Source organism: Lissotriton helveticus, chromosome 6 (assembly GCF_964261635.1).
Source record: "Lissotriton helveticus chromosome 6, aLisHel1.1, whole genome shotgun sequence".
NCBI classification, from domain to species: domain Eukaryota; kingdom Metazoa; phylum Chordata; class Amphibia; order Caudata; family Salamandridae; genus Lissotriton; species Lissotriton helveticus.
In genome coordinates this window covers 1,625,632,204-1,625,648,909 of record NC_136067.1, presented here as the reverse complement: position 1 = coordinate 1,625,648,909, position 16,706 = coordinate 1,625,632,204, and the positions used below count along the sequence as shown (strand labels likewise).

At 47.0% G+C, this 16,706-nt stretch overlaps 2 protein-coding genes across 13 annotated transcripts in view; one reads left to right on the top strand and one right to left on the bottom strand.

Moving 5' to 3' along the window:
- WDPCP (WD repeat containing planar cell polarity effector) overlaps positions 1-13,998 on the bottom strand; it is a 2,510,630-nt gene extending 2,496,632 nt beyond the window's left edge. For 9 of the 12 annotated variants that reach the window (XM_078649441.1, XM_078649443.1, XM_078649444.1 and 6 more), the window contains exon 1: positions 13,861-13,998. The gene's annotated coding sequence lies outside the window, so the exon portion shown is untranslated. Of the gene's footprint in view, positions 1-13,736; positions 13,768-13,860 lie in introns of those variants that run through there. The other 3 variants (XM_078649447.1, XM_078649437.1, XM_078649436.1) reach the window with 3 other exon arrangements.
- Positions 13,999-14,132: 134 nt separating this feature from the next.
- Positions 14,133-16,360, top strand: FOXRED1 (FAD dependent oxidoreductase domain containing 1). The gene has a single exon (XM_078649449.1). The coding sequence runs from the start codon at positions 14,143-14,145 to the stop codon at positions 15,652-15,654; it is 1,512 nt and encodes a 503-aa protein (XP_078505575.1). The 5' UTR covers positions 14,133-14,142; the 3' UTR covers positions 15,655-16,360.
- The last annotated feature ends 346 nt before the right edge of the window (positions 16,361-16,706 follow it).

Genomic DNA, 16,706 nt, shown 5'->3' with positions numbered 1-16,706 from the left:
CTTCCATTCGTGCTGGTCTATCCCTTAACTCCCAGTGTGCTGTTCGCTTTATATGTGAACAGTGCTGGATGCATTTTGTAAGCATTTGTGCTTTTACTTTTTCACATATATTTAACATTTTTATGTTAACACTCAAGTTGCCTTGATTGGTGTTCTCCACGGGTTTCCCCACGCCTTTCCTTCCCGACTTTGCTCCCACCCACAAAGGCAGTTTCTTACTTACATCCTTTTGTATTGACTTGTGAGCATTTATGTTACTCTTTTACTTAAATGTTCAATTTAGGTAGTCGATTAAACAAAATAGGGCAAATGAAGCAGTGTATATCTGGCAACATTGCTAAACTTATTTGTCAACTTATTCAAAGAGCTAAAGACATGCCATGGGCAGATATAGTAGTTGTCCTCGATACAGAAAAAGCATCACCTTTTGTGCCTAAGAACCATGCATGGTGCATCACTTTGTGCTGGCGGTAGGTGATGTGGTCAGTTTGTTCGGGATCCCAGAATAGAGACTACTGCAGCAGTCAACGAGTCACCATGGGCTTTGATGAAGGCTTCCACTACAGATGTATATCTGATATTGATCAATTGAAGCACTAGTCATAGCTGCATCATTTGAAGCAGCAGCTCTTAACCCCTGATGTACAAAGTGTTATATTTGAAGCCAAAATTATCCTGAAATGTTTCCCTTTCTTGGACGGTTATTTTTCCCCAAAAGTACTGACTAACAACTAGGACTTCATATTTTGAAGAAGTGAGCTGAAGCAAACTGCCCGACTTTCATACCACCGATATTGCTAGATGGTGAATTAGGTTGCAATATTAATCTTTTTAGTGTAAGATATGCAAGTAGAGCGACATGCGTAATCCTGCTCTTTCATGGCAAGCAGTAAGGCTATTGTATGCATGTTAAACTGGGTCATATTTTCAAGCACTGGTGAACACTCTGGGAGGGGACACATAGCTTAAGATAAATGTGAAGGCTCAGCAAGCAAAAGAAGGACTACAAGAGCCGCAAACATAACACCAGTGTAGGGCACGGGAGCACTGAAAAATGGTCACGACATTGCCAAGATGGCCCTCGCCACACTCTGGGTGAGACAATAAAGGGGGAGGCCAATGAAGGTATTCACAAAAGAGAGCCAAGAATGCGCTTTAACAGTGACTGGAAGTGGCAGGAGCTGGCAAGGGAGAATCAGAAACAGGACCCAGAAAACACCAGTTTCAGAGGATATGTTTGTCAGTGTGGGGACTGTAAATTGCTTGAAAGGACCAATCAGACCAAAGAAGGTCACAAGCGCATTAGCAATACAACACACAGAACTACTTTGTACTGTGGAGCTTTGTCCAACGCGCCCATGCCTAAAAGCTAGGAGACAGGCGGCCAAGAAATGGCAATGGGAAGTCAAAGAGCTCAGTCAAAAGTCCACAGTAAGGACACGGAGGCAGATCAGGCAGGAATAGCTGGGTTTATTCCAAGTCTTAGCAATGTGACAGACCAAGCAGCAGCACAGGACCAACTCCAGTAAATCTGTACGACAATAATCCCAGTATTCTAAACACCTGTAACATTCGCCCACTTAAAGACTTAGACGCAACAAATCTTCCCATTTTTTAGCACCAAATAACTCCTACACCAAACAATCTTAGATTTAAAAAAATGTAAATTAAATAACATCTGTGCTTAAACGAGCACTTTAACATATGCAGCTATGAAAACTGTAAACATTCTCTAAAACGCCATTGCACATTAACCCACATCACGAAGCAAGGTCAAAGATAAGAATACATTTAGAAATGATTAAACATAGTCATGCAATTTGATAGGAGGCTTTCTTTCCCCTCTAGGTTCTCCACAGTCTCAAATTATGAAGCTCAGAACTCCCCAGGGAATCGTTTCTTAATCTCACCACACCCTGAAATCCTACAGCACTCTGAAGAGACAACTGCTCTTTATTCCACCATTTGCCATCCTCAAGCATGACCACACGATCCTTAACTTGAATGACCCTCCCAGGAGACGAAAACATGGACTGACCTTTGATTATGATGTTAGGTACACAAACTCTCACCACATCCCCCCGTTTCCACTAGGCCATTGATTCAGGGAAGATGCAAATATGTCTTGATGTGCTTAACACCCCTATGTGACAAAAAAAAGTATAATTCACGAGAAGTGAACTGAACTACGTTGTCTGTTAATAACTCATTAGGGGCTCCTTCTCTCAAAAATTCAGATTGTAATAAACCAATTATTTCAGACATGTTAACAGACCACACATTCCACTTGAGGTCTCTGTGAAAAATAATCCACTAGCACAATTCCAAACCTACAACCTTCCCTAACCAGATTGATAGGACCAATGGCATCCATAACTAACTTAACCCAAAATGTACCTGGAACTGGAACAGCTTCCACCGGACTAGGTACAGTAAAGTGTGATTTGTCACTGACTGCACAAGCTATTCATTCCCTCAAGAAATGTTCTACATTCCTGAGTTCGAGAATTGCCACCACCCAATAACACCACTCAGACTGCACAGTGACTGTAGCGTCGCAATCAGGAGCAGGTGACAGGCCGGAAGAGGCCTAAGACTTTGATAGCTATCTTCCCCCTCCTTTTCCTCCCAACCATTTTTTCGACCCTTCTATTTCTTTCCCCTCTTCTTTCTTTCCTTTCCATTTTTTGTTTTTCTTTGTTTGTTTAATGTGTGGCAAGTGTTTGGATTCGTACCATGCGTTTTTGGGCTTGGGTGGGCGACAGACCTCTACTGACCTTAATGATCATCAAAATCTTTATTTCGGTAATTATATCACCATAAAAGATATACATAGATCATTTCAAAAGTTTTAAAACATAGAATAATAAAAACATCACAGTCCATCCAATTGCATAATAATTTGCCAAAAACAAATTTACAATCAGTTAATAATCAATGGCCAGCTTTAAGGTGTTTGCTTCTCAAGTACCACATTGCTCCCAGGTATTTGGCAACGGCAAAGACGATGTATTCAGTCAAATCTGATTTAAGAACTCGGAGCGCGGTCTGGCACTCCACAAAACCCAGGCTTCTACATACGGGAACAATCCATTTCTTACGGGAGGCATGGTAAGCTGGGCAGAAAAAGACTATGTGGAGATCTGTTTCGTTGTCCACCCCGCAGGCCGGGCATTTACTAGATGTTAATTTGCTCCACTTACTAGTTAGAACTCTGGTGGGAAGAGTCCCATGCCTCCATTGTAAGTATAATTTCCTTAAGAGTGGAGGATATATTTTGTCCAAGACTGGCTCAAATCTATAGCTGTCCTTGATAGATAGAAATAACTCAGTGTGTGTGCCCAGAGTTTCCTGTTGACAGAGTGCTGCTAGTTTGTTATCATGGTATGCCTTTGAGAGGCTTTTTTTTAGATTAGTGGACATACAGATAGAGGATCAGACCAGAGTGACAGAAGGCCCAGTCCATTCAGCTCAGTTCTAATATGTTTGAGCCACTTAATTTTCCCAGCATTTGGCATGGCTAGAACTTCTTGTAAACCCTGCCTATAGCTGCTCAGTTCTGGAACTGCCCACAGCCTGCGCCAGTAGAGGAGGGGACGCAGTGCCAGTTCGTCGCTTAGGGGTCGCAGCCCTAGGTCTAGCCTTAGTGGCACAAGAGGCGTGCTAATCGGGAGTTGTACCACCTTCCTTATGAACTTGTTCTCCTCTTTTAATAGTTCTGTGGAAGATACATGCCCCCAAAGCTCACAACCATACATAGCGGCCCCCCTTGCCTGTGCCTTATAAATCTGTAATGGTGGGCCGGCAGGTTTAATAGATGACCTATTACTTCCCATGAGCCTCAATACCCCTCCCGAATACTGGGTCAGTTTCAGTAATGCTTTCTGTTGGTGTGTACACCAGGTCATACTCTCATTTAACAAAAGCCCAAGATACTCAAAAGTACGCACCCTTTCTAATCTAGTCTGGCCAATGATAGGGGCAGTTCGTAGTCCCTGAGGGGCATTAAAGACCATGAATTTGGTCTTTGAAGTGTTAACTTCTAGACCGTGTTCCCCACAGAATTCCACAAAGCCATTTAGGACACGCTGTAGCCCCATTGGTGATTTTGAGAGGAGCAGGGTGTCGTCGGCGAACATTATCGCCGGCACCCTGGTACCTGCCAACTTTGGGGCGTCTGAATTGGCAATCCCATCGAGGTGGGCGATTACCCCGTTGACATCGAGGCAGAACAGGGTTGGTGCAAGCACACATCCCTGCCTAACCCCCCTGTCAACGGGGAACCGATTTGACAGACCCCCCGCCTTTCCACACCTCACCTGAGCGTAGTTGGTAGTATGGAGACGAGTAATCATCTCCAACAGATCCCCGGGTACCCCCATTTTGGTCAGCACCTCCCAGAGTTTTCTACGGGGGACCAGGTCGAAGGCTGCCCTCAGGTCCACGAATACAGTATAGAGGCTGCCACCCTCCAACTGTACCGTTTTCCAATATATGAGGGAAAGCCGGAAGACCTGGTCTATGGTAGAGATCTTCTCTCTGAATCTCGCCTGGAATGGACTCAGAATATCATGGTCCGACATCCAATCCAGTAGACGATCCAACAACAGCCTGGTAAAGAGTTTCTGAGAAACATCTATCAGGCTTATTGGCCTGTAATTGGCTGGGAGGAGAGGCGAGCCCTTCTTAAATATGGGGACTATCTCTGCCCCCAGCCAAGTCGGGGGGATCGCCATGCCGTTCAAGATTGCATTGAACAGCTCCCTCAAGTAGGGGGCCCAGATCGTGACCTCCTGCTTGTAGAGGTCACCCGGGATTTTGTCCAGACCAGGCCCTTCTCGGGCGCGAGATCGAGGATTGCCCTATTCAGTTCTCCCAAGGTAAACCCGTCCATCTTGGGCAGAGTTTCTTGAGAGTAGGACCCTGGTGTATCAAGAGGGGTCCTTGGTTGGTCAGAGTCGGGGACACTGTACAGAGATTTAAAATGTTCTTCCCATACTGTTGCAGCGATATTAGCCTCTACTGCCTTTGCGGGTTCTGCTGAGCCATACTTGACGATCTGCCAAAATTTACGGGCATCGTGAGATGCCAGGGCAGCCGTCATTTCAGACCAGTTATGCTGGTCCCAGTCTATTTTGGCATTACGGGTGGTTAACTTGTAAGCCATCCTTTTACATCTGATAGTGCTAGAAGTGTCCCGGTTTTTTAAAGACTCTAGAAGGGCAGCCTTTGCACTTCTGCAAGAAGCATTGAACCATGTGGCTCTCTTATCCTTTCCCTTTTTCCTCCTGACCACTGGGTTCATTACTTCTGCCAGATTGGTGCAGAGCTCAGAATGAATATCCCCCAATACTCTATAATTATCAGGGGTTAGTGATTGGAGGAGGAAGTCCCTTACTTTTCCTAGTGCAGGGACCACTAACTTATATAGTCGCTGAGTGTTTATTGGGTTCTGCACAAGTGTGGCCCATCTAATCCTACGTCTGTTGCTGGATGGAACAAGGCCATCAGGGGGCAGCGAATTATTGTCAGTACTTAGAATTGGCATACCCGGTGCAACGAACCTCATTGACAGTGCATTATGATCACTGTCAGTCCTTCTCAGTATGGTGAAGTCCCTGACTTTATTCCAATCCTTAGTACGAACCAGGAGGTAATCAATCCTTGATTCATGCCCTGGTCTATTGAAGGTATGCTGTGGTGGATCATCGCCCTTAAGCCGCCCATTACAAGCCCTTAGAGAGTGAGATAAAGTTAGGGACATTACTTGAGTGGCTAAAGGTGACCATGATTTAACCGGGGGTCCCGCAAACCCAGTATGGGAATATTGTTCTCTAGCCTAAGTTTCTTGGAATAGACAGATGTCGTATTCCTCAACAAACTCCATCCAGTCAGGTGAGTCAAGTTTGTTGCCTAGCCCGGCCACGTTCCAAGACAGTATCGAGAGTGTAGTTAGCATCCCTAACTCCTCGATAGAATTGGGGGACAGTTGTCGCCTACTTACCCTGTCCTGGCAATTTTTGGGGAGCTGGATACCCTCTGGAGCCATCTGACAGATTACATGGGGGTTATCAACTACACAAGGGGTAGTAAGCTCAACTTCTTCAATATAGTGAGTGGGTGTGTCAACAATGGAATGGTCAGCAACCTGTATCTCTGGATGCTTTGCTTCCCCCAAGGATTGAGTGCAGTCTCTTGGGGGATACGGAGATGGTGCCGGTATTGCAGTGACCCTGTCTGGCATTAATATTGGTAAGGGAGAGCAGGGTAAGGGATAAACAGAAGAGTAATTTAAATCAGTCAGTGGGGTGACGTCAGAAGCCACATGGTGGAGTCAATCGACATCCTCGAGGCATCCAAATCGGTTATAGGTGGGAACCCCATTCCACCCTCCATAATTATCTTGTCGGTGAGTGGGTTGCCCACCCTGCACAAATTTGCGTTCTGGAATCATATTCCAATTCTTATTAGCCCCCATATAGGAGCGGGATCGCGGTGGATAAAAATAAGTAAGAGGTCGGTGACTATGGGTGAATATGCACCATGGCCGCTCCATGAGTGGATAAAATGTGCAGTATTAGAATCTTCGAACGAGACAATTACACAGTCACCTGAGATTGATTTGTGCGTGGTCCCTATCCAGGGAACCCGGCGTACCATGAGAATGTTACTTCTGAGGTGGCTGGGCAATGGCCTATTCACATTGAGCCAGTGAGTGACCTTGTTTATTGATGACCCAAAGTCCTCCTGCTGTTGGTATGAGATTTCTGGTACCCCCGTGAGGATTGTTACGTAAGGTCTAACCTCAGGGGGGAGATCAACATAACCCTTAAAGTGGTTTTTCATAGATCTATCTCTCTGTTGGGTAACGTTATGATTGTTGCGATTTTTAAGCCTCAAGGGGGCCTGCACTTCGGGAGGTGGCACAGGAGGCGCCGGCACTTCGGCAAGTGAGGCAGGAGGCGCTGGGAGCTGATTTGTGCCTCAAGCTGCTATATTATTTCTCATAGTACTTGCAGGGGCCATTTGCCGAGGTTTGGGGACAGGTTTTATCACTGAAGGGGAAGGTGTTGTGACAGGAGACGCTATTGGGGTATGGGTAAGACTCACAGCTGGTGTGCTAGTAGGTTTTTTCTCAGAGAGTGTCAGGGTGGCCAAATTTAAAATACTTTTTTCCGTCTCCATGAGTTGGGTTTCTATACTAGAGAGTCTAACTTCCAGTGGGGTAAGAAGTTTTTGAGTGTTTCCCACACAATCGTTAAGAAATCCACATCCTTTCCTTCAATCATACAGAGTGGAAGCCCATCATTCTTACTTTCAATTACCAAACTCTCGTGCTCCCCTATCAACCTCAGTGCACTAGATTCAGTTGTTAAAGGGCAATTATTTTCTGCAGGCAGGGGAGAGGGGGGGGGCAAGGAGTGGAGCCTGGGAGAATAAATGTGCATTCACTACCTTGGCCTTTTTCCTAGAATATGCACTTGTAGTATCACGCTTCCGCTTATAGTTAGAGCCCTTGGTCTGGGTTGGAGGGATACTCGTGCTCATAACTTCACAGTCACCAGTCAATGATACTAGAAGCCCTTCTTCCCCTCCCGTACTATCTAAAAGTGTGTTAGAAGTGGGGCTTGCTTTGCATAAAACTCCTATATTTTCAGCTGGAACTATAGGAGCTGAGGGTAATGGGTGATGGATCAATGCATGTGTTAAAAGCGGAGCTGGACCTGAAGTTCGATACTGTGTTTTAGCGTGAGCAATGTGGCCAAGCGAGGATTTCTTGGCTATGGCCAGTTCATGAGAAAGCCTTCTGGCAGCATTGAGTTCAATGGAAACCCTTTTCTGCATCTTACTGATTTCCAGGTCTATAGCCGTGTTTGTTCTATGGAGAAATTCATCAAGAGTCCCATTTTTTAATTTCCCCTTAGCTGCTCTGCTTTTATAGTCTCGTGCAGACATTATATTATGAGTAAGTACCTGTGAGGGATGATGTAGGGTCGATTACCACAGTGCGATCAGTTGGTGCTAAGGGATGTGGGCCGGACCGGACTCTACCGTACTCGAACGGCCTCAAACAGCCCGCTCTTAGCCCGGTCTTCGCCCCGAGCTGCGTCCCGCGCTGCGGGAGTATGAACCCTGGATATAGGGGGAGTCTAGGGCGGTGGGCGGACCAGCAGGGAGAGCGGACCGGAAGGTGTCAGAAGGTCACGCAGGGACTCCTGGGCAATGGAGTCCCTGCTACGCTCGCAGCCCCGCTGGTATTCACAGCCCTGTCCGCAAGTTCTGCCGATGCCTCCTCTGGCGCGGTCTGGTGAAGAACGCCTCTCACTGTCAGGCGCTGCGGCACCCGCGTAGCGGGTGCGGCGAGGTGCTGGTACAGGTACAACAGACAAGTCCTTGAAAAGTGCTTCTAGTGCGTGCGCGACCCCACTGGAGCTATGGGGAAGGGAATTTAAAATCCTCTGGTGGGCGGACCAGCAGGGAGAGCGGACCAGAAGGTGTCAGAAGGTCACGCAGGGACTCCTGGGCAATGGAGTCCCTGCTACGCTCGCAGCCCCGCTGGTATTCACAGCCCTGTCCGCAAGTTCTGCCGATGCCTCCTCTGGCGCGGTCTGGTGAAGAACGCCTCTCACTGTCAGGCGCGGCGAGGTGCTGGTACAGGTACAACAGACAAGTCCTTGAAAAGTGCTTCTAGTGCGTGCGCGACCCCCACATCTCCGGAATTAACACTCTGGGTGTAGCTGTGAAACTAGGGGGGGGTGAGGGGGGAAAACGGGGAGGACGGGGTTGGGTCTCACTTTTATGAGAAGTTGATGTTGTTGACAGTTAAGTTTCAGTTATGGTTTACTCGTGAGGATTGCAGGGCGCACATAACAAGGTACACTTTCAAGCCTGGGCCCTGTTGGATTCTAGACACACACGTACGACACAAATGTACCACAGCCAACCATGGGGAGTTCCGAGATTGAACCCTTCACTGCCTTGACCTGGAACGTTAACGGCCTTTGGGATAAAATCAAAAGGGGGTTGGTGACGTCCTTTCTAAAACTTATTCAGCCAGACGTAGTGATGCTACAGGAAACTCATCTTAAAGGCACAAAATGTGGATTCACAGCGAGGGGGGCATATACCATCTTGGCCCATGCGGGGTACACCTCCGGCTCTAGAGGGGTAGCAGTTTTGATTAAGAAGTCACCCCCCTTCCGTGTGGCACGCACATGGATAGACCCCCAGGGCACATTTGTTGGGGTGACAGGGACATGGAGCAGAAGGACTGTTACTATCCTTTCAGTTTATGCCCCGCAAAAACTGCAATCTAGGACGTTCAACAAGATGACAGAAATCCAATTAGAGACGCCGCACTCTATAAATATTATCCAGGGGGTTTAATGACGAGACGCACTGACCGCACAGGGGATCATACTCAAACATACCTCACTACACAACCGGCACGTCTCGCTGAGACATTGGGTCTTGTAGATGTTTGAAGGCACTTACATCCCGGGGCACGGAGCTACTCCTACTATTCGGGTGCGCATAGGGTCTACTCTAGGTTGGACTACGTGTTCCTTCTGAAGGTTGACCTACAGACTATACATGAGGCGGAATACCTGGCCTGGGGTTTGTCGGATCACTCCCCCTATATGCACGGGTGGGAAACCGGACTCGGACGAGACACAAATGCTGGAGACTCTCTGCATGGGGCTTACAGAATCAGACACTACTGAAGGGCATTAGAGCAGACACAAAAATATTCTTTGACGAAAAAGTAGGCTCCGTACCATCAGGGGTAGTCCTCTGGGAAGCTTATAAAACAGTTCTGTGGGACAGGGAGCAAAACAGTAGCGTGGGAAAGGAGAAAAGATCAGGAAGAGTTAACTACTCTAGAAACCCAGATCCTCACCCTTGAGAGACGAAATACTGTGCAGGCGGACCCCCAGGTCTTACGCCAACTGAAAGACACACAGCATCAATACAAGGCCCTGGCTACCCAGACGGCCAAGGCACAGGCCCAGGCAACCCTACACAAGCTCTATGATGTAGGGGACAGATCGGGAAAACTCCTGGCATGGCTTAGCCGAAAGGAGGCAACGGCCCGATGGGTGTCGAACATTATAGATCCACAAGGGATTCCACAGACAACAGACGGCCAGATAGTGCAGACTTTCGCGTCTTACTATGCAACCTTCTATGACGCCCTGCCCCTGTGCACGAGCTCTGCCATTGCAGACTATCTGGCAGGGATACATACCCCATTGTTAGATGAAGCCGACAGGGAAGGGTTAGACGCAGACATTACGATTGAAGAACGTAAAATGGCCATAACCCAACTATGCCCCAGTAAAACCCCGGGACCAAACGGCTTGCAGGCAGAACTCTATAAAAGGTGTTGGGATCTCTTCAGTCCCCACCACTTATGTCTCTTGCAGGATGCATGCCAATAGGGAGTCCTCCCTTTACATTTACGCATGGCCACAATCATCCCTATCCATAAACAAGGGAAGCCCCAAAACTAGTGCAAATCCTATTGCCCAATATCCCTACTTAATACGAAAGTGAAGATACTGGCGACGATTCTCACCATGAGGCTCCATCAGGTAATAACGACCCTAGTCCACCAGGATCAATTGGTATTCCTGCCCGGACGGGCGACGAGACTGAATCTGCGCAGGACAAAGATCGTGACACCCCCACCTTCTCCTGTCACTGGACACGGAAAAGGCGTTTGACGCAGTCCACTGCCCTTCCTTGAGGACACCCTGCTCAAATTTGGTATAGGCCCAAACTTCCGGAATTGGGTGGGACTTCTATATAAAGACTCCAGGGCGCAGGTTAGGGTGAACGACATGAACTCAGAAGACTTTCCCATTTGACGAGGTACCAGGCAGGGCTGTCCCCTATCACCATTACGTTTTGCCCTCACTGTAGAAACGCTGGCTTGTGCTGTCCGTCAGCACCCAGAGGTGCGTGGATTTCGCATCCATCCAGGGGATACTCTGGAAGAAAAGATTTCCCCTTATGCGGATGACATACTTTTATATATCACACACCCGACTACTATGATTCCTACCCTGTTTCACGCTATAGATAGGTATGGACATCACTCGTGTATACAATCAACTGGGACAAATCAGTAATATATAGCCCAGGTACTTTGACCACATGGCCCACCCTCCCCAGGGACCTCCAGAGAGCCCATGGTGGGTTTACCTACCTGGGAATCTACCTTACCACTGATAGGGACCTTTGCTATCGGGAAAAATATTAAGCGCGGACTCACGAACTTCGCAGAAGATGCACAGCGGTGGAGAGCGCTCCCACTCATCATACTAGGCCGGGCTGCTATGTTCGAAATGATCACTTTGCCCAGATTCCTATATGCACTACAGAACACGTACTTCCCCCTCCCGCGAGCAACCTTCCGGTAAATTGACGCTGAGCTACGCTCACTCCTGTGGCTGGGGAAACAACCTAATTGTACTTGGTGCCTTACAACGCAGTCAGCCACAAGAGGAGTGGGGGAGGGCAACGAAGGCAATGGGGTGGGACTGGAAACTCACTAAACAAACACATCTTTGGCATTGCTCTTGGATAACAGAAATACGGAAGCTACGAGGCTTTGGAGGTTGGGACGATATAGGTATCTCCACCAAAGGGGATATTATGGTTAAGGGCAAACTTTAAAGTTTTGATACCCTTCAACGAGACTTTGCACTACAGACCTCCCAGTTCCTCAGGTATGCTCAAATCAGGCATGCATGTCAAGCAGAGAACATAGGTTATTTCCCACTGCCAGAATATGCACCACTGGAGGGGAGACTGCTCCAGGAGCACATTCCTACTAAGGCAGTGTCACTTCCATACCGGACCCTCAATAATAATGCCCTGGACAGATTGGGCAAGGTACGATCTACCTGGGAGGGGAACCTGAGCACACTTGAACCCATAGACTCGGAGGCAGCCTTAATGCACCCTAGGGAGGTGGCGATTAAATCACGTCTTTGCCTCATTCAATACAAAATATTCCCTAGAGCTTACTACGACCGAGCCAGATTACATAAAATAGGACGAGCAAGTGCCTCTACCTGTCAGAGATGTGGACATGGAGAGGGCGACTTTTACCACAACATTTGGGACTGCACTATAATACAGGTCTATTGGGGGAGGATAGTACAGGAATTGAGTAAAGTACTGGAGGTTGATATTCCCTCGGACCCTAAATGTATACTGTTGGGAATCCCGGGCGACATAGAGCTGAGCAAATCGCAAACACTCTTTACAGCATTAGCACTGGTGGTGGCAAGAATGTGGGGGGCTGTCACTGCACCACTACTCCGAGAATGGAGAACCGGGATAGACATGTATATGGCAGAAGAAAGGGTCACCTATAAGGCAAGGGGATGCCCGAAGAAATTCCACAGGATATGGGGTAAATGGAGGAAGTACAATTCCACAGGATATGGGGTAAATGGAGGAAGTACTATGGTTTTGATGTCACAGTGGGTGACAACTAGTCAGGCCCCGGATGGTTGTTCCTCTTGGGCTAAGCGACCAGCAATGGGCCATTGGCGCCTAAAGGACAGGGAGACCCCATGGAACCATGATACAACAATATAGGGTTTGCATTTATACCTTTTCCAATTGGCCCGCCGCAGCTATAAAAGTGTACTATCTGATGTATGGATTATTAATGTACGACGCTTCATGACTGTACCTGATTTTGTTATGGTTTGTTTTTGTGTGTTTTTTTTTAAAAGCATAATATAAACATTAAAAAAAATAAAAATGCTCCACATTCCGAACCATTCCTGACCACCAAGACATATCCCTGATCCTTCTCTTCATAGCCATCATTTCCATAGGACCTTCAAGTGTCAAATCAAACCCCAACCCAAAAAACCAAAATCACTCCTCCTCTGTATCCTTTCACACCCACTCAACTTTAAAAAAACACATGACTAAAAGCATTAATCGATTTAGAAAGATCATCCTTAAGCCAACTTTCGCCAATGAACTTAAAACCTTTCACAAAATACCATCACCTTCAACAGCAGATTTACATTCACCCTCCGAAATACATTCCATCGTCTGACTGGCCACAACTCCAACTATAAGGAAAGCCACATCAAGCACATCCCGCACACCCATCGATTCCCTTAAATGTAACCTGGAGAGACAAAGGTCACCTAGAGAGACAATCTGCAAAGATATTCTTCACATCAGATATGTATTCAACACAATACTGAAATTCTTGCAACCTTTAATGCCACTTAGCAATACACGGAGTAGCTTAAATGGCTCCTTCAGTAGTGAATAAATGGTGCGAAACTGTTGAAGGTGATTACAACACTTTCAGGCAGTTTCTGGGCCTTTGTTCAAGGTAATTACATCACTTTTAGGCAGTTTTGTGCAGTTAAACAACAGCACTTTCCACGATGGCAGATGACGCCGGTAGTTCTAATGCACGTGCAAGGTCCAGGAATGCAAAGTGGTGTTCGCTTAAAGCTGTCAGTGGCTGAAGGGGCGAAAACGCTATGGGGCAACTCGGCATCCAAATCAATGGAATGGAAATGTAGGACTAGCAGCAAACCCTTATGTATAAGGAATCTCAGAACAGCGCCGCCAAGTTTAACACTGTGCATTAAAAAAGGTGCTCAAAACGAAGAATCACGGAGTGTACCGGTTAGGTTTGGGGTGTCTGATTAAAAACAAGAGTTCGGTCGCTTCTGGTTACCCACAAAGGTGAGACGCGAGCTGCTGTATGACAACCATCCAATCATATTATACTGCCAGCGCGCCAAAATTAGCTGAGCGTCCCCGTCCAAAAGTCCAAATCCACTTCTGCTGTCTTAACTACCGTACCTTATATAGCGCCACCTCCCCTTCCAGGCGCTGTGCTACCAACCGGGGGTTCCATGTGAGAACCCCTAGCAACGAACGTTTGAGGGAAATAAACTCCGCCCTCACGAGAACAGACAGAAGCAACCGAGCTCAGAGAAGTTGATCTCATTTTGTAAGGGAGGGTGTGTATTGCTCCCAAATTCAACCTTTGCACTGTTGCATAACTGAAGCGTTTTTTCCCCACTCGCTTTTCGAACAAAACTGCAACAATCCTGCCACGCGCAGCACTTCGACCGTTGCACGATGGAGTGGATGCTTCCGGTCTACCGTGTCGCGCGGCTGAGCGCGGGGCCGTCTCCTCTATCGAGACATGCTTTTAAGTACTGGAGCAGTCCCAGAAGCAGTTGGCTGGTCCGGAAGCAGAGTGACTTTTTTAAGGACCTTGATAAAGAATTTGTCAAGATCCACAAGACCGTGAAAGGCGCCCTTCCGAGCAGCGACTGGACCCCTTTCCAGAAGTCTGGTGATTTGCCTCCAGAGCGTGCGGACGTTGTGATAGTTGGCGGTGGTGTGGTTGGGTGGTCCATTGCCTACTGGCTGAAGAAAATGGAGATGATTCGCGAGGGCGTTAAAGTGCTGGTGGTGGAAAAAGACCCCACATACTCCAAAGCCTCCACCGTCCTGTCGGTGGGAGGGATTCGGCAGCAGTTCTCAATGCCTGAAAACATACAGATGTCCCTGTTCTCTGCCCATTTCCTGCGAAATATCAATGAGTATCTTGGTGTTTTGAATGAAGATCCAATTGATATCCAGTTTAATCCATCGGGCTATCTCTTCCTAGCAAGTGAAGAAACTGCCCCCAAACTGGAGAAGAACGTGCAGATTCAGAGGGGTGAGGGTGCCAAAGTGGCCTTACTGCACCCAGAAGAGCTGAAGAAGAAATTCCCCTGGATCAACTCTGAAGGCATTGCCCTGGCTTCATACGGCCTTGAGAACGAGGGCTGGTTCGATCCATGGACTCTTCTCAACGCCTTCCGCCAAAAAGCCCTATCCATGGGCGTGTGGCAGTGCCATGGAGAGGTGACCGGTTTTGGAATTGCCAACCGAGAAATGCTCACAACAGATGGCGAGGAGCTGACGTTTGGCCGGATTTCTGAGGTTCAAGTGCAGATGCCCAACAGCTTGGAGAGCCAGCCCGTGGAGTGTGCCATAGTTATCAATGCTGCCGGCGCCTGGTCTGCCACAGTGGCTCAGATGGCCCATATTGGAGTAGGACCTCCTAACTCGATTAGTGGTGTGAAGCTGCCAGTCGAGCCAAGAAAGAGGTATGCCTATGTATTCCATTGCCCTGATGGACCGGGTATGGAATGTCCGCTGCTGATTGACACCTCTGGCGCCTACTTCAGACGGGATGGCATGGCTGGCAACTATATTGGTGGAATTTCGCCAGAAGAGAACGAGGAACCAGACATCAGCAATCTGGAAGTAGATGATTCTTTTTTCTATGAGAAGGTGTGGCCAAAATTGGCCCAGCGGGTCCCTGTCTTTCAGTCTCTGAAGGTGAAGTGTGCTTGGGCTGGTTACTACGATTACAATACTCATGACCAGAACGCCATCCTTGGGGTGCACCCTTTGGTAAATAATATGTACCTTGCCACAGGGTTCAGTGGACATGGCCTGCAGCAGTCTCCAGCAGTGGGCAGAGCCATTGCAGAACTTATCCTGAAGGGGAACTACACGTCTCTGAATCTCAGTGCCTTTGCATTCACAAGGTTCATCAAGGGGGAAAAAGCATTGGAAATAAACATCGTGTGATGGCACAAGGAGTGAACAAGTTGTAGGAGTCAGCGAAAAAATACCAAAAGAGATCTGGCCAAATCCTACTTCATCTGATAACCAATGTTTACCAGCTGGCTAGCTGCCCTTCATGGTACACTGATGGACAGAGAAGTGTACCATAGCCTAGCTTTCGACTACAAGCCAATCAAAAACAAAATCGCATGTACATTCAAGTTGTTACTGGGAATTAATTTTGAAATTTGCAATACCACAGAGGTATAGGAATTTATGACGGAGGGATTACTTCTGTAAGTCCAGATTGGCTTGAGTTGATGAATTATTTTAATCTTGAGTTTAAAATAATATAAACGACATTAAGATTGCAGTAAGGTGAATTTATATGAAGTGATAGTGATGCACCGATTTTTTATTAATTGATAATGACACTGTTTTAATGATGTTTTTGTAGTGTGATTATTTTGTAAATCTTGTTCCACTAAGACAAGCAACACTGTAGATTGTAGGTGACACAAGTCTCTTATTAGGAAACCATTAAGAGATCTACATCAACAGCGTAATATGGCAGAAGACCAGATAGTCTTCCATGCTAGGAATCGGACAGCTCCATTTAATCACATACATTTCTGCTGCAGCCCCATGTCCCCTGCACAATATACTGACGCTTCTTGTTTAAATTATATTTGGACTCGGTATGAAATCTTAAAAAAATGGAATACTGCAAGTAGTTCTCAAATAGTATTTTTTTATTACTTTGTTGACTGACTTAGAGAAGACCAAATGAAAAAGTATGTCACACTAGTAACCAGAGAGGTACCCTATGTGTACAATACACTCATGCTTCCTGAAGCTTAACCCCAAAATACATAAGAAATTACTGCAACTCTGTAGATGGTGGTCCTGAATTTATAAATGGGGTTGTTCACCCCTTGAGATATTACTATCGGAGATAATGCAACATCGTTTGTTGGGACAAGTATTATTTGACCCCCTTAGCTTTACTTTGAAGTTTATTAGCCTCAGAACAGAGCTAGTGCCTCTTTTAAATTCTAGCTGCAAAATATTTGTAA